This window comes from Manihot esculenta, chromosome 16, assembly GCF_001659605.2.
Source record: "Manihot esculenta cultivar AM560-2 chromosome 16, M.esculenta_v8, whole genome shotgun sequence".
Taxonomy (NCBI): domain Eukaryota; kingdom Viridiplantae; phylum Streptophyta; class Magnoliopsida; order Malpighiales; family Euphorbiaceae; genus Manihot; species Manihot esculenta.
The window spans coordinates 30706583-30732027 of record NC_035176.2 but is presented as its reverse complement, the minus strand read 5'-3'; the positions used below and the strand labels follow the sequence as shown (position 1 = coordinate 30732027).

Sequence of the window (25445 nt, the reverse complement as noted above, 5' to 3'; positions counted from 1 at the left end):
TGTTGGATTGTAGCAACTAACGGTAATTTTCTGTGAAGACCCGACCTCTTCAGGGGAGGGCAAGTCTTTATATGAACTCGAGACTTAAAGCGTTCGGGTCTTTTTTTTTCCCTCGGTGGGACCGAGTATCACATAATCAAACCCTTACCACGTGACCCTGTCTTCGAATATCAGCACATGACCTTCTTTGTGTTATTATTATATAATATTTGAAGTACTAAGGGCGTGTTGTTCTTACTTTCTTTCTACTCGCTCTGCCGACCAGCTCGATTCAAGATCTTGTCTAGTGCTTGATCAAAATTAATCCGAGCGATATAATAATGCTTTGGCGAATTTTCGGGTTTTCTCTAGCCTTAGTGAGCTTCCGAGCATTTTTCAGCCGTATCGAGCTTCCAGGCATTTTCTAGTCCTAACGAGCTTTCGATTATTTTCTCGCCCCGACTAGCCCTAACGAACTCTTGGGTATTTTTCAGCCCTTATGAGCTTCTGGTAGTTTTTTCCAACCTTGATGAGCTTTTGGTAATTTTCCTCCTTATAGACCACTTACCCACTTAGCAGTCCGTCCCACCTTTACCGATCGTCAAAAAGTCTCGCCCGCCTACAATGGGCTTTCTTCCTTCAAAAAGTTTTGGATTTCCAGAAGTGGTTGCAGTAACAAATGCCTTGGAGACTTTACGTGAAACGGGACCAACACCCGGTTGGTCGGCCTAGTGTATACTCATCTTGTAGCATGGCATCAAATGCCTTAGAAAATTCATGTAAAATGGGACTAACACTCGGTTTGTTGGCCTAGCGTATATCCGCCTTGTAGCATGAAATCAAATACCTTTGAAATTTCTTGTGAAACGAGACTAACACCCAGTTGGTCAGTTTGGCATATACTCGCCTTATGGCTTAACAATAAATACCTTAGAAACTTATTGTGAAACTTAACTAACATCCAATTATCGGCCTGTCGTATACCCACCTTATGGCTTGGTATCAAATGCCTTAGAAATTTCTTGTGAAACGGGACTAACATGCGGTTTGTCGGTCTGGCGTATACCCGCCTCGTGGCCTTACATCAAATGTCTTGCTATACACGACCGACACATGGATGGCCTATAGTAACCTTAGCAGCAGCTCATGAATCCATTTAGAGAGAGAAAAAAAAAGATTTCTTTTTAAGAAAAAGAGAATAAGAGTTCGATTTTAATCCAAATAAATAGAGAGAATTCGATGGATTTTTTGGCCACGGAACCAAATGATGTAATTGGAAAATAGAACTATGTTGCGATTGGTTAAACCTGCAAAAAAGAAAATGTGAGGTGGTTGGTGCCTACGGCAATCACTCCGACACTAAAGTCAATAAACTGGAAAATAGGGCGAGTATAAAGAATTACTTAAAACTAAGAGTAGTAGTGTAAGAATTGCGTACTTTTATTTCTGTAATCACTAGTTTTTATACCATAAAAAGAGGGAGTTAATTATAGTATTTCATGTAAATCCAATAATGATGTGACCGGCTCATTGATAAGGGATCTAACCGACTAATTGGTCGGGGATCCCATGATTATAAACGTAAAGGGGGTCTACTAAATTGTATCTGCTAACGGTAACTTTCTGCGAAGACCCAACCTCTCCAAGGAAGGGTGAGTCTTGATGTAGAGCCGAAATCTAAAGCGTCTATGTCTTCTTTTCCTTAGGTAGGACTGAGTATCACCTTATCAGACTTTTACTATGTGGCCTTGTCTTCGAGTGCAAACACATGACATTCTTTGAGTTATTATTATGTAATAAACCAAGTAATGCCTACTGCTTCGCCTTCACCGACCCACCGCATTTTATGCAATACTTCGACGGTGACAACGATGGCCGGTAGAGAACATGAAACACATAGAAAAAAATAACACACAACCCAAAATAGATACCACACATGCAACAAAAGAAAACCAAGAAGCCTCAGGCAAAGCAACCCAAAACAGCTCTGAATCGACAACACACAAAGGAGGAGATGCGGCAGAACTCACAGCATTATAGCGGCCTATGAGAGTGGTAGTCATTAGATTAGCGATACCGTCCCAAGTTGTCAGCGTGCATAGTCGGGATCCTCCCTTGATAATAGTAAAACAAAGTCTCTTCCAAACATCCAAATAATAAAACCCCTCCTGATAAAGCGCCAGAGATTTGGATAATAAATAAGAAAATAGCAACAAAACCAAAATACACCTACACATCTAACATGGCGAGGGGAACCAAATGGACAGAGGCAAAAATAAAAGAAAATAGAAACAAAACACATACACAACCACCGTCCCTACCCGAAGGCAGGGGAAGAACACAAGATCAAACCAACAAGCGTAAATCAAAAACTCCCAAAATACCAACGATAAAGCAAAGGAAGCATGAAAACCCACAAACCATAACCTTAACCCGTTCCCCTTTCGTTCCCCTCTCTTTCGCTCTCCTTTCTCTCTCTTTCTCTCTTTCTCTCTTTCTACTCCTCTAACGATTCCTATTTGCATAACCTATTCAAATTATATAAGCAATTTTTTTCAACCCTTTCTCCATACTAGTCTCCACTTTCTCCAAAGCAATACTAAGGAAAGAGAGAGATTCTCTCAGTTTTATTCTTCTTTTGGTTTATGGGAGGCTAGCTCCTGTCCTCTATTGATGCTTCAACTCCTCTTTGTCTGGACTCCTTCTCTATCACTGTTCGAAGAGTGGGTTTCTCCTCCTCCTACCTCCATATGATTTTTTTCTAGCTCTTTTTTTGTTTTCCCAATGAGTAGATCTGGTGCAGATATTGGAGGTCTCTTTGTTTATCTATTTTACATGGGTGGGTGTTTGATTTCTTTCTTGATCTTTCTGAGTTGCATGTAAGTTGAAAAGAGCATTTATGTCTTAGCCTATGGCTTTCACCTGTATAAGAACTTTGAGGTTGTGTTCCCTCTATGAACTTCCTCTATTTGCGGTAGTCTTCTTACCAAATGCAATGACTTCATGGCCGTTGGGTCTATTATAGTCGGAGACTCTTTTTCTTTTTTAGCATAGACGACTCATCCCTTAAAAATTACGAGCGCTGCTACTAAAAAAGTGTTTCGAGTTTGGTATCACGTTAAGTCTCTAGGGTTTGATTTTGTTGGGTTTTATATTGAACTTTGAAGTTTTCTAAGATGACATTTGCGTGGATTTATGTTTTGTTTTTTTTTTTTCTTGTATTGTATTTCAGATGCTATTTTTTTAACATGTTTATTTTAGGCTTGTACTTATTTGTTTGAAACATGATAAATGAATCTACCTTCTAAAAAAAATAAAGAAAGAGAAGGGTACGTCAGTAAATAATTAAATATTTATAAATAAAAAATTAACGAAAAAGCTAAAATACATAACTCTTACGTTAGTTACCGAATTGAAAATGAATGGAAGAACTAGCACTCGTATGATGTAAATTGATTTTTTTTTTCAGTTTTGTATAATTAAATTCGAACACTACTCAGCCTTATGCATGCATCCTCCGATCCTTAAAGATCACGAAAGTCCTTATATCAGTTAAAATTAAAATTGAATTCATTATCAACTACTCCATCAGCTTTTCTTATTTCTCATTTTTAAGATTTTTTTATATAAAATAGTTGTCATGACTTTCAACGTTTTAATAAATATTTTCTTTCTTTAATTTATCATTCAACAAGCGGAATATTAATTAGATTTATATTATTTATATACACATTTTAATTAAAAATAATATAATATTTTTTTATATCCATTATTGTTAAAATTTAATATATTTATTGCTTTTTTTAATTCGAGAGAAAAATCTTAGTAACAGATGGTAAAAATCAGGAAGTGGCAATTTTATTCCTCCCCACTAAAAATTATGTGAAATACAAAGCTGAAAAATATAGCAATTCTAAACATTCTTTCCCCCTCATAACAATATTATCTACCAAAGGTAACAAGACAACAAAGCAACTGGCGTCCTTTCCAAAAGCCACCATGAAACTTAAAATTAGGGGTTCAATCAACCGAACCAAATCACATTAATACAACTGAACCACCAAAATGCAAAATATTATGAACCAAACCTAAGTACAAGGTAACTCTAATCGAACCGAAGCGTAAGTTTTCAATCCTCAAATTTCCATCACAGTTATCCATTTGCAGAATCCAAATTACTCGAACAACAATTTCAACAAATGAAACAAATTAAACATTATCGAATTACCAAATTAAATAAACTAAACATTATCGAATTACCAAATTAAATAGATTCAGTTTGATTTTTTAATTAAAACCGACTTCTGCTCACCGTTAATAGGCAGAGTTCCTTAGACCAGAAACCACTAGAAGTAATTGTTGTTATAACCAGTATTTCCAACGCTGATTAACCAGGAAACAAAAATATTAACTAGCAATCCAACCATCATCTTTCATGCATAACTTTGACTTGTTTATCAAAAAAATTAATTGGTTCAACATTAGGAGCAAGACTTTCATTGGTTCGACAATAAGACCCTAAACATAAACACCAGAAGCAAGCAGCAGGAACAAAGTCCCGAAACCCTGCACCAAAAACCACCATCAACTGTCAGCAATTAATCCAAAAAAACAAAAACCAACAGCTGGTGATTCAGTAGATACATGCAACCCTACCAGAAAGAAAGATGCAAATGCTCCTGTTGTAAGCTCCTTGGCAAGACTGCGGTTTCGCCTAGATGAGGTTGCTTCATAGCTGCACAAGATACAAATTTTATAAACTAGAATGGAATACTTCGATTTTCAGCCAATTGAAGGGATTAAGAAATTCAAGGGAAAATCCAACCCATACAATCCGAGGTGACACATACCCATGAAATTAAATCAACATAATTACTCATCCACAATCCACATCATTTTTGGTGGTACTTTAGCAATTCCAGTAGTATCATGTCCACTTTTTTTCTTTTTGGTGTCAAAATCATGTACAATTTAACCACAAGTAATCCATATTCTTATTTACCACCTTAATTCAAAAAAATTATTAAATGACATTATCATATTTTAGAGCATAATTATCCGTCAACACTTAAATTGAGAGCCACTAAATACAGCATGTTCAGAGTGATATTTTGAGTTTTGAAATGCAACATTAAATAGTGCTTCACTGCTTTGAATAAACAGATCTCCATCCAGCCAAAGAAAAGAGAGAAAAATATAAAGAAATTCAACAACACTAAGCTAAAAGCAATGGGTTGGGAGCTAGGGCAAAACTAAAAGGTCCAAATAATCAGGCAAAAGCTGGGTAAAGACGCAAAAGTCCTTGCCTGACCTGCTTTTTGTGAAAAATAGCACTTCTTTTTTTTTCCCCCTTGTTTTTTCGAAAGAAAATCATTTTCCAACATAAAAGAATTTTGTGACCATTAAGAAGAACAGCACTTCTAAAGGAAGAAGAAAAATCCATTAATGAAAGCAACATTTTCAGTTTGAAAATATAGGCTAGAAGTACGAATAAGAGTAAAATAATAGCAATTCACAGCCGCAATGTTATCATGTCTGACTAAAAGCATCATTCCCGTAAGTCCAAACCTGAAAACAAACCTTGAGTTGTAACTGAAAAACAAAAAGAACTTGAAAATGCACTATGCCAAATATAGATAAATATAAATTTTTTTCCCACCTTATACACATTTATAAATTGGCATTTCCAGCAGAAAAATAAACTAACTCCACAACATAACAAGGAAAACACTTCCAACAGAAATGTAAATCGATAACGTATAAAAAATAGAGCCCTTAAGATCGTGACACGTGTAAACATGAATTGAAAGTCTTTCCATTTGGTCGGATAGGGTAATAAGAAGTCCAACCTATTGAATACAAAGAATCACACAAGCAACACTCCTGAGTTTATCAAAATCCGGAATGGACAGATCAACCTCCTAAAAAACCGGAGAGGACGGACAGACCGACCTCCTCAAAAGGAAGAAAGATGATGAAAGACTCAAGAATCGCTAACGACATCTAAAAACCACACAGTGAAAGTCAGAAAAAGGCTAATGCCAATGTGAGAAGGGAATACAACACGAGCAATCCGCCCGGCGTGAAAGAGAGGTGACATGCGCAAGTTAACCAAACTGTACAGTTATCTCTTTAGTTCAAAATATTTTTATTATCATGACTAGTTTCAAATAGTAGTCTTTCTGAATATATGCTTAGGCATGATAGTATTTTAAAAGCAATTTAAAAAGTTTTCATCGGTGATTAATATCGGTATGAATTCCTTAAAAATGGTATTATTTGCTCAAACATACTGCTATGAGAATTAAAAGCTGTAGAATGATTTATGCATGAGAAACATTATTTATTAAATTTTTTGAAATTATATGGGATAATATAGTTGGACAAAGTTAATATTTAGCATTTAGTTGAAATATGAAGCTAAATATCTTGTTATTCAAATTAACAACGAGCATTCTTATTACATATACTCTGTGCAAACTTTTATTTTGCAGATAAATTTTAAAAACAAGAACAAGGCTAATAAATCTAGAAGTCTCGGCTATAAAACTAGAAGACAACAAAGCTAATAAACCTTAAAAATGGTATTATTTGCTTAAGCATGCTGCTATGAGAATTAAAAGCTGTAGAATGATTTATGCATGAAAAATATTATTTATTAAATTTTTTGAAATTATATGAGATGATATAATTGGACAAAATTAATATTTTACATTCAGTTGAAATATGAAGTTAAATATCTTGTTATTCAAATTAACAACGAGCATTCTTGTTACATATGTTCTGTGCAAGCTTTTATTTTGCAGATAAATTTAGCAAGAATACGGCTAATAAACCTGGAAGCCTCGGCCATAAAACCAAGAAGACCTCAATGAGGTAGGTGATCAGTTTCGGAAATAAAATCGTTGATACCACAAAACCGGTTAAGGAAATGAAGACCTCAATGACGTGGGTGACGGGTCTTGGAAATAGACCGTCGGCACTACAAAACCAATTGAGGAAATGAAGATCTCAATGAGGTAGGTGACTGGCCTCGGAAATTGACCTCCGACACCAAAAAGCCGAGTTGAGAAAAAAGAAGTCTAGAAGCATGTCAGCGAGCCAAAGAGCTCAGATGACAAAGAGCAAAAGCGCTCGAATGAGATCCAGTGTCAAGTACTTCTAGGTCCCCTCCAAAAAGAGCATGGATTGACAATACACAATGACAAGGGTTGAGCATGCCCCACAAGAAACACAAGAAAAAATCCAAAATGCTTGGACTAAGGTCGGAGGCAAAAAGCCCGAAATCTCTTTAAGAGCAAATAGCCCGGAATAAAGAATCAGGACTTTGAGCCCAAAATACTTAAGGGCAAATAGCTCGGAGGAGCAAAAACGCTGAGAAGAAGTTTGAGGGCAAATAGCCCGAAAAGCAGATAAGGGCGAAAATAGCCCGGAAAGTGCTTGAGGGCAAAAATTTCGGAAGTTATAAAGAGCCAAAGAGCTCGAAAGAAAAAATTAGTGCTAAAAAGCCCAGAGTATCATACAGAGAGTCAAAAGAGCTCGAACGAAAAATCAAGGCTAAGAAGCTTGGAAAAGAGCTAAAATGCTCATAAAAATAGTCAGGATTAAAGAGTCCGGAATGATATAGAAAACCAAAGAGCTTAGACGAACGTTAAAAGCTAAAGAGCCTAGCAAAGAGCCAAACCGCTCGTGAAACCAATAAGCTGAAATGCTTATTAAAAGATCCAGGGTTTAAAGCCCGAAAGACGCCTCAGAGTAAAATGCTCAGAAGAAGACCCAAAAGGGTAGGCCATTAAGGTCAAGTCGAAAAGGCAATGCTAGAAGGGCAGAGCACCCAAGTCGGACCTTCCAAAAGAAAAAACTACAAATAGCAGACTTTTTATGAAAAAGACCACTAAGATCAGACCTTCCGAAGGGATGATTATTAGGATAAAAAATTTGCTCTCTCGGTTCGGTCTATATTAAGTTGATCAATTCTATTGATCGCACTTCCCTTCGAAATTCATAAGCGTCAACCAAACAAACAAGAGGCGTCGAATTAGTAGGATGGGTTTCCTTCTTCGACGGTCATAAATAACCATCAGAGAAGTGAAAGAGCAGCTGATAACGTATAAAAAATAGGACCTCCAAGATCGTAACACGTGTACAAGTGAATTGAAAGTCTTTCCATCTGGTCGAACCAAACAATAAGAAGCCCGATCTATTGAGTACAAAAAATCAAACCAGCAACACTCATGAGTTTACCAAAGTCCGAAACGGACAGACCGACCTCAAAGACCGGAGAGAACAGATAGACCAACCTCCTCAAAAACCCATACTATAACAAGACTTTGAACGCCGACGTGGCCGATCTTAGTAACCGAAAGGAGCTCATTTCTATGTAGGTCGGATAAACCCGGCACGACCTGATAAAGCCAGGGTAAAGATGCCGACCTCCTATGATGAGCTGGTCGCCTCCTTGGTACAACATAGGGATCATAAGCGCGCATGTAAAGGGTACAAATCGGCCAACTCTACATATATTGTCCTATAGCCCATTATTAATGTACTGCCTGATACACCTACACAAAAGCATCTTGCCCCATCAGGAGGAGACATGGCACCAGGGACATCAATTTTATTTAAAGATATTTATACACCGAACTGACCCTAAAAAATGAATCTCTCCTTCTCTGAAAAATGACCTATCTCTCTCTCTCCCCGTCATACAGAGAGAACCCTAAACTATTATTCTCTTCTCTTCTCTGTTTTACTTCCCTTAATTCCACTAAGTTCTCAAATTTGACTTGAGCGTCGGAGAGTCTCCACTGAGATCTCCTCCGGTGGATCCCTGAATGTCTTTTTCAGCTTACAGGACCCCTTCCTCAAAGCCAAGTATGGAGAGACCCAACGGACCGATCACAAATCAATGATCAATCCAGCGAATCAGACATTTGCCTAGGTGTCCTTATTTGGACACCCCACCGGATCTCAACATTATCATAAACTAACTCCACAACATAATAAGGATTAAGGAAAGCTCAGAAATAGAAATTGAATTATCAGAGATGAAAGGGATAAACAAAATAATCTTCCTATAACTTACTAAAGTCTTGTGATAATACACGCTAATTAAATATGCTTTTTAATTCATGTCAAAAGACATATCAAACTTTACAATTGCAATTGAAATTTTACCATTCATAATCTTCTATTAGGTTTTTTTAAGCATATCTTCTATTAGTTCAATGAAGATTCCACATAAATATAATGCATAAACCTTCTAATATCTTATGAACATCTCATGAAATATTAAAAAATAAAGCAACATGTCAAACTCTATCCTTTGTTTGGATTAAGGGAAATGGAGAAAAGAGAAAAGGAATTTTTAAGTTCCCCAATTTCTCTCATTTAAACATTAAATAGAGGAGAGAAAATAAGAGAAAGGAGGAAAAATTACATTCCTCAAATTCTTCAATTTCTCAATTCCTAGAGTTTAACACAAAATATTTCTCTTCATAATGGTGGGAAATAGAGAGAAATGAGTATTATGTGCATTAAAATACTTAAATATCATCATTTCTCTACAGCCTCTCTTTCTTAGCTTGAGAGGATATAATAATCATTTTCCCATCTTTTGCTTCAAGAGAGAAATTGTATTTCTCCGATTTCTGATAATTTATCCAAATAATACGAAGTAAATCAAATTTATATTTTTTTCTTTTCTCTTCATTTCCCACACAAAATTAAGCATACAAACAAAGAGCGAAGTAGCACCTAGGAGTACCATTTGATACTACAGCATAAAAATATTTTTATATGCTCAAGGGAGAGGGGAAAACAAAGGACTGGAATTGAAATTTGAGAGTATATTTTAAAATATAAAGCAAAAAAAAAACGAAATAATATATAGCAAGCATTTTGGTAATGTCATTGTCCTTGTTGAATGACAAGGGAGCAGCATACTTAACCAAAAATTCATAATTTACCAAAAGCTAGCCTTCTCTATTGTTTTCACCCAAACATAAGATGCATTATAGATGACCACAAACCTAAAAGTCCCCAAATGAATTTCATGAAACTCACCCAAACTTAAGGTCAATATTAAATATATAATGTCCAGAAGAAGAACAATTGTCAAGTATACAAATTCCAGGGCATCAAATCAGTCTATCACAATCATAGATCTATCCAAACGCTCAACAGAGAGATATTTCTATAGAACGGATCGAGCTTACATGAAGAAGGAAGCAGTGATCACAAGGCCTATCGCAAGCATAGAGACGGCTAGGGTTGGATACCATGTCACAGGAACGGGGCTCGTGATCGGTTTTGGAGACTTCAAAAGCAGAATAACAAAAGAAACAATTAAGGCAAGCAAAAAACAGAATACAAAAGTTATATTTTCAGGCGATCTACGAAAATGAGAGCTCAGGAATTGTGAGGTTTACCATTGGCGACGACTGAGAAAGAAGCAGGTGATCTCTCTTCGCTCTGGTCTGGATCGAGGAGAGTGTAGCCACGCGCTAGCAATCTTAATAGGCTAAGTGCTGTGGCTTGAGCTTCAGTTTATATGTCTCGGGGGAGATGAGTCCCGTTCCTCATGACTCAACGTATTGTCCAGTGCTCCGTCGCCACGTTAAAGTTTCGTGGACTCTCATTGAAAGAAATCTGAGCCCTCCGTTACGTTGGATTAGTCTGGAATATGGGATCTCCAATCGCTGTTGCGTTGACCGCTGGATAAAAATAAGTTTTATAAATAATTTTATCTTCAATCGATATTATATATATATATATGTTTTATAAATAAATTTAGTGATATTATATTTATGTTATATAATTTTAGTAATATATTTTATATATTATATATTTTCAATATGATCTTATAATTAATATAAAATATAATATAATAAATATTAATATTTAAATATTAATATTACTATTTCGATATTAATTATTTATTATTTTAAAATAAACATAATAGTATTATAATTTTATTTAAAAAATTAAGATTTGAATTAAAATTAAAATTAAAAAAATTAAAATTAAAATTAAACCGAAATCGTATTAAAATTACTTAAAATTATATCGAAATCAAAATTGCTTAAAATGATATCGAAACTGTGATAAAATTTGATTTCAAGTATAAATTATAAAAATGAAAGAAGTAAAGGTTTAACTCCAATTCTAATAGTTAGCGAGAACCACGTCGGAACCGGTGAGATCCACTACAGTGTAAACTGCTAATCAGTGTCAATGGGGCTAAGTAGTTCAATGGGTATTAATGATAAATTTAATTATACTTTTTAATATTATTATACGCATTCAATTTTATAATAAATCAGACAACATAAAAGCTTAAATTATCAGGTAAGAGTTCAAGAATTGATTTTATATCAGCAACACTAATAGACATGGTTTTTATGGAGCAATGACTCTGCAGATCTAGAACATGAAGCATCAGATGGTCATCAATCATGCAACCATGTATGATAATCTTCTATACATGTACAAATTTTTATATACTACTGGAAATTTGAATTCTCTCTGGAAGTAAGAAACAGCTGCTTTTCATGAAATTTAAAAAGAAAATTCTTCCTTCTAGTAACATGGCAATGCAGGGATGAGATGCATCTGATCAGCATCAAACATCATTGTCTATAGTCATGGCTTCAAATTCCTGAATTCCCAGTAAATAGCTTGTTCCACAGTTCCAGGCTGTGATACCATGATACGCTCCCGTCGGCCGCATGCCAAGAACTCTTGGCTTCAAATTCCTTCAATAACTTGTTTTGCTGTTCCAGATTCCTGGAAGCCTTTCTTGTTTGCATGGAGAACTAAATCCAGGCTTCAAATTAAGTATTCACAAAACGTTTTGTTTTATTGTCAATGTGAATCTGACCATCGTCTGAAGCTAAACCTGTGCTCGCTCGCAATTTCTCCAGTCAATCTCCTCATTCTCTGCCACAAATGTCTGCTCCTCCCTGTTCGCAATGGACCTGAGCTAGAGTATCTCCTAAATGATCCAGATGCCTGCCTCCCATACCTGACCGACGTACTCAACAACCGTGACATTGATAATCCCCTCTCTAAAGCCGGCTCAGAATCATAATCCGGTACTATAGTTTGGATCTGGAAAGGATCCGGCAACTTTCCTGAGCCAGCACCGATTCCAACATCCATATCAACAGAAAAATCCTGGCTCCTGGAACTTGTTGAACCTACTTCTTTTGCCTCATCGCACTCGTTGCATACTAGTTTCAGCGCCTGCACGACCTCCCCCATAAAAGGACGGTGCGATACCTCCAGTTGCACACACATTGAAGCAATGGCTGCTACTTTGGCTACACTGTCAAAAGGGACATCAGGTCCTAGAGATGGATCAATAATTGTTTCCAGCCCCTCTTTACTTGTTAAAAGCGGACGGGCCCATGCAACTAGGTTCTCTTCACCAGGTGGCTGTGACATGTCAACTGGTTTTCTTCCAGTTAAGAGCTCCAAAAGGACTACACCGTAGCTATATACATCACTCTTTACAAGAAGATGACCAGTCATGGCATACTCTGGAGCCACATACCTGGATGAAATATTTGTCACGAAAACAGAAGCATCAGTTCAGTAAGTTGTTAACACAATCGAAGTTCAGAACTCAAATATACCCGCCGATGTGACCAAAAAATTCATCTTTGTTTTCTCTAAACAAAGAATCTAATAATAGCTATTTATCATCATTAGTAGGTCCGAGTTAAAGACGTGATTTTGATTCCTTTATGCGAAGTTGTCATGAACTTTCAAATATCAAAAAATTTCTTTGGAAGTACTGCAAATATTAATGACCCTCAAAAGTGCAAAGTTAATAGACAGATCATACAGAAAGAGGACTGAACAAGTCTACTTCTGTTCTATTTTGCTTGTAGAGTTATCCTCCCCATTTAAGTGTATGATTAAGGTATGCCAGGTAATCAACCATGAGTCGTCTTGTGCAACTAAGGGAATATGAAAGGACTGAATACAACGAAAATAGAATTCTTACCCAAAAGTCCCCATTACACGGGTTGATATGTGTCTGTTCTCCTCATCCATGGCAGTTCGAGCCAAACCAAAGTCAGAAACTTTTGGTGTGAAATCATGTTCTAACAAGATGTTGCTAGCCTTGAAGTCCCTGTGTATGACACGAGGACTTGAATCTTCATGTAGATAAGCAAGACCTCGAGCTGCACCTAGTGCTATCTTGACCCGTGCATCCCAATCAAGTGGAGCAGATTCCTTATCAACCCCTGAAAAAAAAGGATGCCAACATAACCATTTGCATGAAATTTATAGATTAAAGAAAATTGATTAATTCCTTAAATCCAGCATGAATATAAAGAAAAAGCAAAACCACTACCATGCAAATGAGATTCCACACTGCCATTTGGTATAAGTTCATACACCAAGCAGCGTGCACGCTCCTCTGTACATATACCAATCAACTTGACCAGATTTCTGTGATGAAGACGGCTAAGCATTTCGATCTCTGCCAAGAATTCTCGATCACCTTGATGATCATCCCTCTTCAGAACTTTCACTGCCACTTTGGTCCCATCTTCAAGAGTACCGCTGTAAACAAGCCCAAAGCCACCTTCCCCAAGTATTCTTGAAGCATCAAATTTATTTGTAGCTTTTTCTATATCATTTGCACTAAAGGACTTGGCTGATCCTGTATAAGGTGCAATACTAGATCCAAATGACAAGGACGCAGAAGTAGGACCACTTCCAATCACTGAGGCAGTTGTTCCTACAAAATTTTTTTTTTTTTTCCTTCATTTCAAAACATAGGAAAATTCTAAATGGTCCAATTGTTAGATAAATCTAAAAGAAATATATTAGGACAGAACCAAAATGTACAGAATTAAAGCTTATGCAAGGCACACATAAAATTCCAACACTACGACATGAACTTACAGAATTAGAGTTGTATACCTCAAGTAGTCATTTATTTATTTACTTTATTATTATTATTTTAATGTGATAGTAATATTTTTGCTGAGTCCAAACCCCAAAGCATGGAGGATCTACACCTGACTTTTAGACAGAGTGCTTTAGATTTCTGACATAGGCATTACCTGATGGTTTTGCAATTGAAGTTGGCAAAGGATGCAAAGTTGGTATTGGTAGACTCGTGCGGCCTCTATGTCTAACCACCAACAGCCAAGCGACAGCAGAGCATAAAACTAGTGCTACAGAAGCTGACAGAGCAATAATAGCAATTATGCCACCACCAAGCCCATCTTTTTGTTGTCTTTTTCGTATGTCAACCCCAAGGGGCTTTACTGTCCTTGCATTGTTGCCATTGCCTGAATACGGTCCATCATCTATTATAGTAATGCCAGAAGGCGCAGAAGGCGGAGAAGGGGGTAGACCTATAAATGCAATGGTTCCAGATGAATATCCAGAAGATAAAAGAAACTTCGAATTGGAGTAACAAAAACTGCAGATACATATTTAAGCACCTGGATACCGCACATATAACACTTCATAATCACCAAAAAGTGAATTTTTTATTGCTACTTGTTTATGCCAGAATCTCTGATAAATCAAAAGTGCAGTCATTTTATCAAATCTTTCTCCAAGGGAAACCAAGTCAATGAGGACAATGGTCTTCTCTGGTTGTTGGCCAGCAGCATTTGCTCCCATAACTCGAACTTGACTTTGTTTCATAAAAACACCAGCAGCAATTTCCTGAGCAAGCTCTGAAACCAAGGGGAAAAAGGTATATAGTGCAACATTGAGTTGCAGTCCAACTTGCATGGGCAAGACACATCCGCATGGAGATCCGGGTGGAGTATTTGTGTATGGCTCCACACAAACAGTTGCTGAACAATCTAAAGATAAAACCAACCTGAGTTATACTTCAGTAAGATGAAGAAAATATTAGGCACAACAAAAAAAACTGTAATATAAACACTTAATTGTAAAGAGAACCCCTCTTTGCATACCTTCATTAGGAGGTGGAGGTGGGAATGCTTGAACTGGTGGGGGAAGTGGCATTTTTGGACCCCTTGATGAAGACCCAGAGGAAGAAACTTTAGGGGAAAGGACGGGCACTTGGAAGATACAATTGTAATCAAAAGTGAGTAATTAACCATACAATAAGTGGACAAACAAAGTTGACAAGTCAGAAGTAATATTTGATTAATTTAAAATAAATGGAAAGTAGCTGAGTGTTTTCTTACTTATGGTCCAGCCAGATGCCGCTGTTGGAGAGGGCGAAGGAGCAGGTGAGACATTGGTAACTGGCATAGAAAATGGGTAAGGGTAATGTGGTGCAGAAGCTGAAGATGAAGGAACTGCATTAGAAACTGAAGTGGGCACATATATCACTGCTCTGTAAATGAAACACCAAAGCGTGCACTATCACGGTACCTGAACTAAGGGGCGGAGCATCGTGTGCTTGCCTATTTGTTGGAAGCAATGATGGAGAGATAGCTGGACCTGATAAAAGCACCAAGAATAAAATGAAAAATGGATCTGAAAATGTTAAAGAGTTAAATAGACCATAAAGAGTACCCAACTAGAAATTCTCTCAACTATAAAAGGAATACCTTGCTGTTCTGAAGGGGAAGGAGATAATGAAGAACCAGGACTATTGATTTCGGTCCTTGCATGGTTCTCCTTGTGAAATGGGATAGAAGGTGAAGATGCAGGAGTAAATAAAGATGGAACTGCAGCCTCATATGGGTGTTTCATGGCTTTGTGTGTTGAAGGAGCTACAGAAGAAAAAGAACCTACTATTATTATTATCAAAATTTCATTACCTTCATGCAGTGCTTAGTGATTTGGTTAAAATTTGCAGTTTAAAAGTATATACCTTCAGCTGGGGAATGGTTTGCAGATGGTAAATGTTTGGATGTTTCGTCTGGTGGTGCAGCAACAGGACTTCCATCTTTTTTCCAGTCAATGATTGGGGTAGGAGCTGATGCGTGAGAGGTATCAGGATCTGAAATTCAGATGCAGACCAATGGGAAAATACTGCCAGTCAAAACCAAATGAGAATGCATCGTAATATTGTAATCCACAGCGTCATTAAAAACATTCATCGCCTTGCAAAATGATTAGGGATTACATATATAAAAGAATGGTGGTTCTTAAATTATTCTTCTAATGTGTAGAAAAGAAGAAAGTGGATGTAACCAAACGTTATGAATAATAAAGATGCAATTCCAATGTGAACACAGTGGATCAGCATATTCTAGTGTGCAGTAGCTTTCAGACATGCACTTCATATTTTTTATCATCATGAACAAAGCTCCATCCTAACAATTTTGTGCTGGTGACGGCAATTTTCAGAAACATGTTCAAAGCAAAATATTCTAAATGTCAATGTGTTTTGTATCACTTCAGATGACATATATTTCCATAGCAGCAGGAAGCAATTCACATTAAGGAAAATTTTTAAGGATTCCTTGCAGCCATGGTCTTTCAATCCATTGCTAAAAATCAAAACAATACTTAATATATCGCAAGTATTACATGTGAGATTGAAAATGAGAATGTTGAATGGTCTCAACATCAAATCAGCAGCAACTTAAAAGACAAAAGCCAAATCTAGGTGCTTCCTCTAACTTACAACCTGATACTTCAGAAGGTGCTTCTCCAGGTATAACAGGGTGGATTTTTGGTGAATTTTGGGGCAATTGTCCTATTGGTGATACAACAGGAACTGCTTCAGACAAAATAAACAAGCAGCAATTGGTCAATTTGGGTTTTTGTATTAAAAGAGAAACAGGAAAGCAATTTAAACTCTATATATGTAAATTGCACACCAGGTGATACAGATGGCATTATTGCTGGTGCAATTGGATGGACTGATGGCTTGTTTCGGCCCAATTTCCTTGGTGGAGATGCAGCTAATGTCATATTTCGGAGAATCAGAAGGGAAAAGAAAGATCAAATCGCAGCCCATTCAAAATGGAATCTACATGAGTGTGAGTTACGGAACAATGATAATTCTATACCTGGTATAGAAGCCCATGATGTATTACTATGATGCGTGCTAGGCGGTGAAATTTCAGGTTCACTTGGGTGGATAATTGGTGAAGTTGCAGGTGCATTTGGATGGATAATTGGTGAATCAGGAGGCAAATCGTTTGTGGGTGTTGTAACTGGCGCCAGAGATAACAAAAATACAATTCCATTAGAACCAAAATGAACTTAAGAACGTTAATCATAATAAAATCTATTAAGCTATGTAGACAACCTGGCACCAAAACGGGACTATGTCTAATTGGTTCATTTCCAAGAGAAGGATTTGGAGGCACGGCTGCTTCATGTCTTTCAGCAGTTAATGGTGGAGCTGCCGTATTATATGGTGGATTCACAGTAGGAATACTTGGTGACAGTAATGGCCCATGTCCTTCAAAAACTACTGGTGGAGGAGCTGCATTATCAGGTATCCTTGCTATTGGGCTGCTAGGTGAAAAAGATGGTACAAGCCCTCTAATTTCATGGGGTGGCAAAGGCGCAGCCATGGGTGGTGGTAATGCAAGTGGAGGAGCTAAATCAGATCCTGTATTGTCAATGATGAAGCTTTATCAAACAATATCAAAATCAGTCAACAAAAAGAGCAGTTTATGCAAGTTACCATTTGGCTGAGATACTGAGCCTGCCACATTGCTTCTGAATGGCCTTCTTATGGGAGCAGTTGTTCCTTCTGTAGGAGGAATCTCAGAAAAAATTGCTGGAGATGGGGAAAAATTGTATCCTAAAGACAACAAAAACAAAAAGTATCCAGTAACGAATTCAAAATCAAGATAGATACAGCTATATCTGTTAAATCTTGGACGTATGACTACAGATTACTAGAACTATAAGCTCCCAGAATCAATTCAACTGGCTGGACTTCTAACAAAGTAGATTTACAAATCATATAATATTAGGATGATGAAATTTTATGCACCCAGATCACCAAATAATTTAGTACATTCACAAAACTAATTAGACCAACGTGAACTTGGTAATCAATTCAACTGGCCGGACTTCTAACCAGGTAGATTTACAAATCGTTAAATTACCTGTAGATCCTTGAATAGTGAAAATAAAGCAAATGACACACAGTTTCACCAGCTGAAGAGTGGCTGGCAGCACAGCACCCATATCATTAAGCACCAAATCTCACGACTCCCTCAATGATGATAGAGTTAGAAAAAGAAAATCACAAAGATGAATAATTGACTCTGTTAAGGGATTGAAAGGTAGCTTGAAGCAATAACAAAGAGGAAGTTAGATTAGCCAAGACCCACAAACATTGTAAGAAAAGCAATGACAAGATAGTTTCTGTGAAAACCCAGAATCAGGTTGTTGAAAGGAACCCAGGAAATGGTTTCTCTGTGAACTAAAGCTCTCAACTTTTTCTTCCTCTGATATTGCCATGTGCGATAACTCCACCCTTTTCACATGCATATGTTACAGCTAAACACAATTAAGACCAAACGAATAATCCCAAAAAAATATAATTAAAAAGAATAAAAAATGGCCATAACCCAACACAGCATACTCACTCTGCTATGTAACAGAGAAAGATATGGTAGTTTTGTCAGGACAATATTTAGAGAGAGAAGGAGCCTTGGTTAAAAAAGAAAAGGAAAAGGTCAGTGGCAAGTTCATGAAATTTTTTTGGAAAAATTCCTGTTTAGTCCCTTTAGTATATAAAAATTTATTTATTAGTCTCTTAAATTTTAAAAAATACTCTGAAGTTGGAGGTTGAGCTTCCAATTCCTGGGGATTTATTTAATGTGGGTTGCTTGACTTGAATTTTTCTCTTTTGTTGTTGATCCTGAAGATAGAGACTTTGAGAAAGTGATGTGTTTCATGTGTCAATAGAAGATCTTGACACTTCATCTTGTTTTGTAATTGTGGAGAAGTTTAACTTGTTAATTACAAGTGAAGATCTTGTTTTATGTGTTAAGTATATTCTAAGTCTTTGTTTGGCATTCTCATCAGTAATTACTAATTAGTAGAATTATGTGATGAGTTGATTCCCCAAATCGCTTAAATCAAAGTCAATAACCCAATTATTCACTATTTATAGAATAAAAATTCAAATATATTCGTTTTATAGTTCATAAAAAATTAAACTCGGAAAATTTACTATTGCTCTGCTGCTGATTAGGGATAAACGGCTAGGGTATTCGCCAAAATTAAACTACCCGAATTCGAATCCGAATCCGATTTATATTAGTAATATCCGAATCCGTTCCGAATCCGATTAAAAATTAATTTAAATTATCCGAATCCGTCCCAAACTCGATTATTATTATCCGAATAAAACTCAAACCCGTTTAATCTTATATATTTTAATTAATAATTTATATAAAAAATATTTTTTATTAATAATTTTCATTTAAAAAATTTAATATTTTTAAAAAATATTTAAATTTAAATTTTTAAATAAAAATATATAAAAAAAATTTATAAATATTATTGTAAAATATATTTTTTATATTAAATTAATTATTTATATAAACGGGTTCGGTAGTGGGTATCCTATATATAAAATTTGAATTCGATCCGAACCCGCAACGGATATTATTTTTAAAATTCAAATTCGTCTCAAATACGATTATAACTATTCAAATTCGTTTTATTAAAATTCAATCGGATCAGATATCTAAAAATACTCGATCCGTTGCCATCCAATTGCTGACGTCAGTTTTTAAAAATTGAATTTGAGTTTTATATTTAAAAATACCAATGCACCACCGCCTAATCATCAATACTAATAATGATTATAGATATAGCGTGGCCCCTAACTAAAAATGATGGACCGTTAATTCCCCACATAAATCCCTTCGTTGGATATTTATGATTAATCTCTTTATCCCTTTTTATAAAAATCCATTTAGAATGAAAACCCTAATGAATAAAAGTAACAAAATTACAAGACAAACTCTTCTCTTTGAAATAATTTAAAAATAAATCATTTTAAACTATATTTTAATAAAGTTTAACCCTAATTGATAAAATATGAAAGTTTCATTTTTTACTAAATGGAGTAACCATGTTTATTACATAGAAGGGCATATTCTGCTTCCACGTGATGACCAGAAATGTGTTTATAGTAAAGCAAAAGTCCCATATGCTGCTTTGTTGTACATGGACATTTTTATTCCAACAACCTTGATTTTTAGCTACTCTCCATTATATTTTGTCTATATATTTCTTCATTTTTTTTATGCAGGTTCGTGAACTAGTCGGTGTTCTTTCTCCCAAAACACAAGAAATAAATAAATAAATGGCAATTTTCAATTATCTAATAAGATGAAGGTACCAACTTGATTCTAATCAAACTCGATTATCAATAAACATTAAGGAATTACTTGGATCTCGCCAAGAAACAAAAATACAAAAAACTAAATTATTATTAAAAAAGAAAAAAAAAAAAGCATTTCTTCCACAAGAAGGATGCTTCTTTTTTAATTTCCAAGATGATTACAACGTGAACAAACCACAAAATAAGCCAAAGCGTATATGCAACATATATTAGATTACATGTATGATGTATCAACGCCAATGAAACTTGTTTATTAGTGCTACTGCAAGCTTAGGCTTAAATAAAAGGGCCAGGCCCACCAATTGACCAGAGTAAGAACCAATGCAACAGTATCCTTGTAGCTCACTCTTCCCTTCATTTTTGCTTGTTACTTTTCCCCCACAAAGGTGCTAGAGTAACCCTTTGTGCCATTATCTGCAAGCAACTTAACATTATAAGCCTGGTTCCTAGGACCACAATCTTCATGTCCCCAAAACTTTGATGGCCAGAAAATGCAGGAAAGGTATCCTGACCTGAAACCTGAAATTTGCAATTACTTTCCAAGACCTATGTAGATCTGCAATTAACACAACCCAGTTGCAGTGACCCACAATCCAACAAACTGTAGAGGTCACCACCACAGAACAAGTTGCATTTAGTATTCAACGAGTTCATACATCAACGAGTTATATTTAGTATCCGAAGTGAGACAGAAATCTAGGCATCTCTGCAGTAGGGCAGGATCAAGAGCATTTGTAAAATGCAACAATTAGTTTCAAATTCGACTGAAAATATCACAAACATTTGTAAGAACGTTGTGATTAGTTTACACAAAATAAATACTACTATCTCCGTCCATATAATATCTGTCGTTTAATGTTTTTATACCCAAATCAAGAAGACCAATTAAGAGCATTTATTTTAGAAAAATTTATAATAATTTATCTAAAATACCGTTAGATGGTCATGCTTTTTTCATATATTAGTATTAAATGACTTAAAAGACTAATAAGGATATATATGGAAAGCAAGATAGAATTATTCTCAAAGTGACAGATAATTTGGGACAAAAAAATTCTCTAAAATGACAGTAATTGTGGGACGAAGACAGTATTTTGTTTGTTCCAGTGCAAAATTGCTAAGCTGTATAGATGAATCTGAGCACCAAATTCAGAAAGTTAACAGGGAAACGATGAAAAAAGCACGGCTTTGCCCTGGATGGGTCAAGGCCTCATCTTTTGCTTGGATTTTTAATAAACCGAAAAGCAAGAGGTTACTCCTAATTCTTCCAGTTCATGAAATGTGATTAAATGGGTGCTCATCTGCTAGCAGATACTGAAGTGTTCTCCACTCTGCTCCAACAACAAATCCATGCTGTATATGAAGCCAAAAGATCTAGTGTGATCCAAGTGAAAGTACCATAAGAGTAGCATCACAAATGAAGGACCTAGTGTACCAGCATCAAGCACAAGACTTATGGCCAAGTTCATTGAGTCGGATCAAAATCTTCAAAAGTTTCTTCAATTCTTCCACCATTTTTATTTCCTCTTCTTTGCTAAGCTCACAAGTCCTCCAATCAGCCCTCCCAAGCATGTTCAGCAATCCTGCTAAAACATGCGAAATATATCATTTCATCCTTATTATAAAGTTTGATATGCTAACTGTTTGGCTACTTGCAAATAGAAGTATTTGGGAATATGCAAGTGTTGAATTTTGACGCTAGAAAGAGATGGGATGAGCGAAAGACACATATGTGGAAGGACAAGTGAACCCAGTGCCTCAAGATTTTGAGTTCGATATAGTATCAAGCTATAAGTGTCTTCTTTCAAGAAATCCATCAACACAGATTCTCCCTGGGCATATTAGAAGCTCTCGCCTATCTCTAACAAAAAGAAATGTCGATATATTGTTAACGGAAGGTCAACAAACTTCATCTAATTTGCATATGCTGAAAACTAATAGATGTAATTAATAATTATTAATAAATACCACAGCTCATTGCCATTGTTTGGTGAATGTAACCACATTTTAAAGTTATATCAGTTATTCAAACCAACATAGATAATGAATATCAGCAGAATCTCATGTTTGGCAGTTGAACTTAGTATGATCGTGTCTTACTTCACATCCAAATTGCACCAGAAATCCCTTATTCTTCTTGACCAAATACGATAATGCAGATCAACAAGGAGTTCCACAATGAAGAAACTATAGTTCCTATCCAACTGTCCCTCAACCATTTTCTGCCATTAGAAATACTAGTGACAGCAAGAGAAACAACAATGCTATTATACATTGGAAACATGAAATTTCATTGAACTATTCAACTTGAAGTGAAAAATAAGCCAATAGATAGATGTCATTTCTTGAAACTCTGGCATTTGCAGATTATTTTTTTACCAAGGAGAAAAGTTCCATACGAATGTCTAGTCAACATGTATGCGCAAAACACTTGAATGATGGTACTTACATTTCATGGCAACAAATTTAAAACCTAGTAGCCAGACTGGGTGATGGAACAGAAGCAGCACATGGAAAAGAAAAAGGAAGACAAAATAACTTAAATACCATAATAATAATAGTGGAAGGCTCTTTGATGTTATTGTTCTATCATTTACAACCTGTGAACAACAAGTTTCTGTCATTCTTATCCCACAAATGCCCATATAAACGGAAAAGATGTTTGAGCAATATTCTTGTACATTTTAAAATTTCAAGAAAATCCAGAGAGAGAGAGAAAGAGAGAGTGATAATGGCAAATAACAGTAGCAGCAGCTACTCCTAAAATTGCCAATTAAAAATATATGGCCTTTGTAAGCAATTCACACTCCCTAGTACATCAAGCATCTAGATACATATTTAAGAAAGGATTTTCATTTTTCCTTTCCCTGGTCCTTGTGATATAGTTTGAGACTATACCTCAATCTAACAAGTTCAGGTATAGGGAACCGATTGTACACCCAACCAATCAATGAATGAAATTAAGCCAAAATCATAGTATGTCCCACAAATTAAGTTTAAATTAATACATAATTATTGGATGGGAGAATAAACACTTTGGTGTAGTTAAGAAATTTCAGTTCAGATTCACATTGTTGGGTAAAGACAGTACTAGGTAGCTCAATTGGTAATAATAGAACATGGTCTTGAACAACGGGACCTTTGTTTCTCTTGTGGTAATTATTAGATGTGAATCCACGCTGGGCTTGACAAACAGAACCAGCATTCTTTTGATCTGTAATATAATTACAGGTTTCATTACCATACGCAAATAGGGCTATTATATTATATACGTAAATTAAAATCATTCAGAAGGAATACAAAAATGAGCAAAACTAAACAACCAAATCAATATTTGATGTACATGGAGAGAGACAGAACACCATGAACCCAAACCAGAAATATACATGCAAGGACCCATCAACCTTTGATTGAAAACTGACCCGTTAGAATTTTCAGAGCCATGCCTACCGTGAGAATAGCTCTCCGCTCCACTCTGCAAAATTGTGCTTAAAATTGAAATCTAGACCTTTTTCTTTCCTTCGATAAGAAAGTCATTGTAGAACCTGAAGTAGGAGAATTGAACGGGTGAATTTCTGAGAAACAAATGCAGGCACCAACGAGTTAAAGAACGCCTAGAATACATAATTATTAATTAAGTAGCAACTGGTAAAAAGATAATAGAAAAGATAATGCATGATTCATGCATCGAAGGTTGGCCAACTAACAGAGAGAAAAAAAAAAAAAAACTCAAGGCCATACAGCAACTAGAAATGGACAAGATTCATATGTACGACAATCAAATAAGCTTCAATCTGTATTGAGCGATTAATATGGACAAAAAGTGACCAATTAGAACGAACAAGTAGCTGAAATTGACTGTTAAAATGAGCAATGTAAGTAAAAAAACAAAAGCTTAATTCAATGTTTACCCTCTACTTACTTGAAAAGAAGCAGAGAATGGAACTTGGAAGTTGAATGGAACAGAGGAAAGTGTATTTGCCACTGCTTCTGAGCCAGAACAGGAGTCGCAAATTTTCACACCGTCCATTTTGAACCCCAAATTGGCCGATTTTTGGACGCTATCGGTAGATCTTTAGGCACACATATGCGGTAATCGCCGATAAAGTAGGTCGGAGAGGAATTAGAGAGAATCCATCCATATTGTTCATGCGGCCAAGGCCAGTTTGGATGATATTTTTCCATAATTTGGGTTTTATTTAATTGTATTGTATTATTTTAAATAAATAATTATTAAATTATTCAAATATTCCCATATTTTTTTTTATGTAATTTGACCATAAATTAGTTTTAATATAAAATATCAAAATATATCTAATTATGTGTTAAAAATATAAATAATATTATGATAAATTAATAATACATACTTATTTTTTAATTTTAAACACTAAATCTAAATATTTATAATATATTCTACGTACTTTAATTTAAAATTTAAAAATTTAATTAAAAATATTTTCTCTTAGTTTTTTCCTTTAAGCAATTTTTTAAAATACACATAGGAAATTAGGTGGCCTAATTTATTAAATTTTAAATTTATTAATAGATATAACAGAAAGAAATTTAAATAATAATGATATATTATATAATACAATAACATTATTTTTTTAATGTAAAATTACAAAAAAAAAATTAAAAAATAAATTATGCATGCACATACTCGTAAATACTATAAGAAATTAACATTTAACAATTTTTTTTATTTGTTGGTATATATATTATAGTACTTATTTTTATATCTTGTTGAAATATAGTTTAAAATTAAATAAAAACTTCATTTGTTATATGTGGAAATGGATCTAAGTATCCTTAACCATACATTAAACAACATAAATAAAATAATATTATGATAAATTAATAATCAATACTATTTATAATTTTTATTTATTTTATTTTTTTACACGTATTAAAAAAATAATATTTATTATTAATTTTTTAATTATATTTATTTTTAAAATATTAAATTTTATTAAATATAAATAAATATTTTAAAAAACATTTTAAAAATAAAATTAAACTAAATAGAGTTATTGATATAACTGAAATAGAGTTGTAATCGATCATACAAAAAAAGAGAATGTGAAATAAAGTGTTTAACACCTATAGCAGTCGCTCCAACGCTCAAATCATAATTATTAAACTCAAAAATATAATGAACGTGATAAATTATTTTTGA

The 25445-nt window shown here is 35.1% G+C and overlaps 2 protein-coding genes and 1 long non-coding RNA gene across 7 annotated transcripts; all 3 read right to left on the bottom strand.

Annotated features, from left to right (window-relative positions):
- Nucleotides 1-4366: 4366 nt before the first annotated feature.
- On the bottom strand, nucleotides 4367-10572 carry LOC110602943 (transmembrane protein 258). Its single transcript, XM_021740552.2, has 4 exons — nucleotides 10410-10572; nucleotides 10197-10297; nucleotides 4636-4714; nucleotides 4367-4545 (listed from the first exon to the last, which is right to left on the bottom strand). Exons 1-4 carry the CDS (start codon nucleotides 10410-10412, stop codon nucleotides 4498-4500), a joined length of 231 nt encoding a protein of 76 aa, XP_021596244.1. The 5' UTR covers nucleotides 10413-10572; the 3' UTR covers nucleotides 4367-4497.
- Nucleotides 10573-11324: 752 nt separating this feature from the next.
- LOC110603624 (receptor-like serine/threonine-protein kinase ALE2) lies at nucleotides 11325-18551 on the bottom strand. The gene is made up of 16 exons (XM_021741421.2): nucleotides 18012-18551; nucleotides 17582-17701; nucleotides 17198-17506; nucleotides 16956-17102; nucleotides 16764-16847; nucleotides 16568-16660; nucleotides 15809-15937; nucleotides 15543-15707; nucleotides 15364-15432; nucleotides 15174-15272; nucleotides 14937-15044; nucleotides 14451-14822; nucleotides 14064-14360; nucleotides 13346-13735; nucleotides 12992-13235; nucleotides 11325-12535 (listed from the first exon to the last, which is right to left on the bottom strand). Exons 1-16 carry the CDS (start codon nucleotides 18091-18093, stop codon nucleotides 11845-11847), a joined length of 3399 nt encoding a protein of 1132 aa, XP_021597113.1. The 5' UTR covers nucleotides 18094-18551; the 3' UTR covers nucleotides 11325-11844.
- A 1787-nt stretch (nucleotides 18552-20338) lies between these two features.
- LOC110603625 lies at nucleotides 20339-24472 on the bottom strand. Of its 5 annotated transcripts, none has more exons than XR_006348957.1 (3): nucleotides 24192-24472; nucleotides 20782-23814; nucleotides 20339-20683 (listed from the first exon to the last, which is right to left on the bottom strand). It is a non-coding gene; the product is annotated as an uncharacterized LOC110603625 (long non-coding RNA). The 5 variants fall into 5 exon arrangements; XR_002486159.2 differs by having other exon boundaries at nucleotides 20339-21855; nucleotides 22370-23814; XR_002486157.2 differs by having other exon boundaries at nucleotides 20339-21852; nucleotides 22370-23814.
- Nucleotides 24473-25445: the final 973 nt, after the last annotated feature.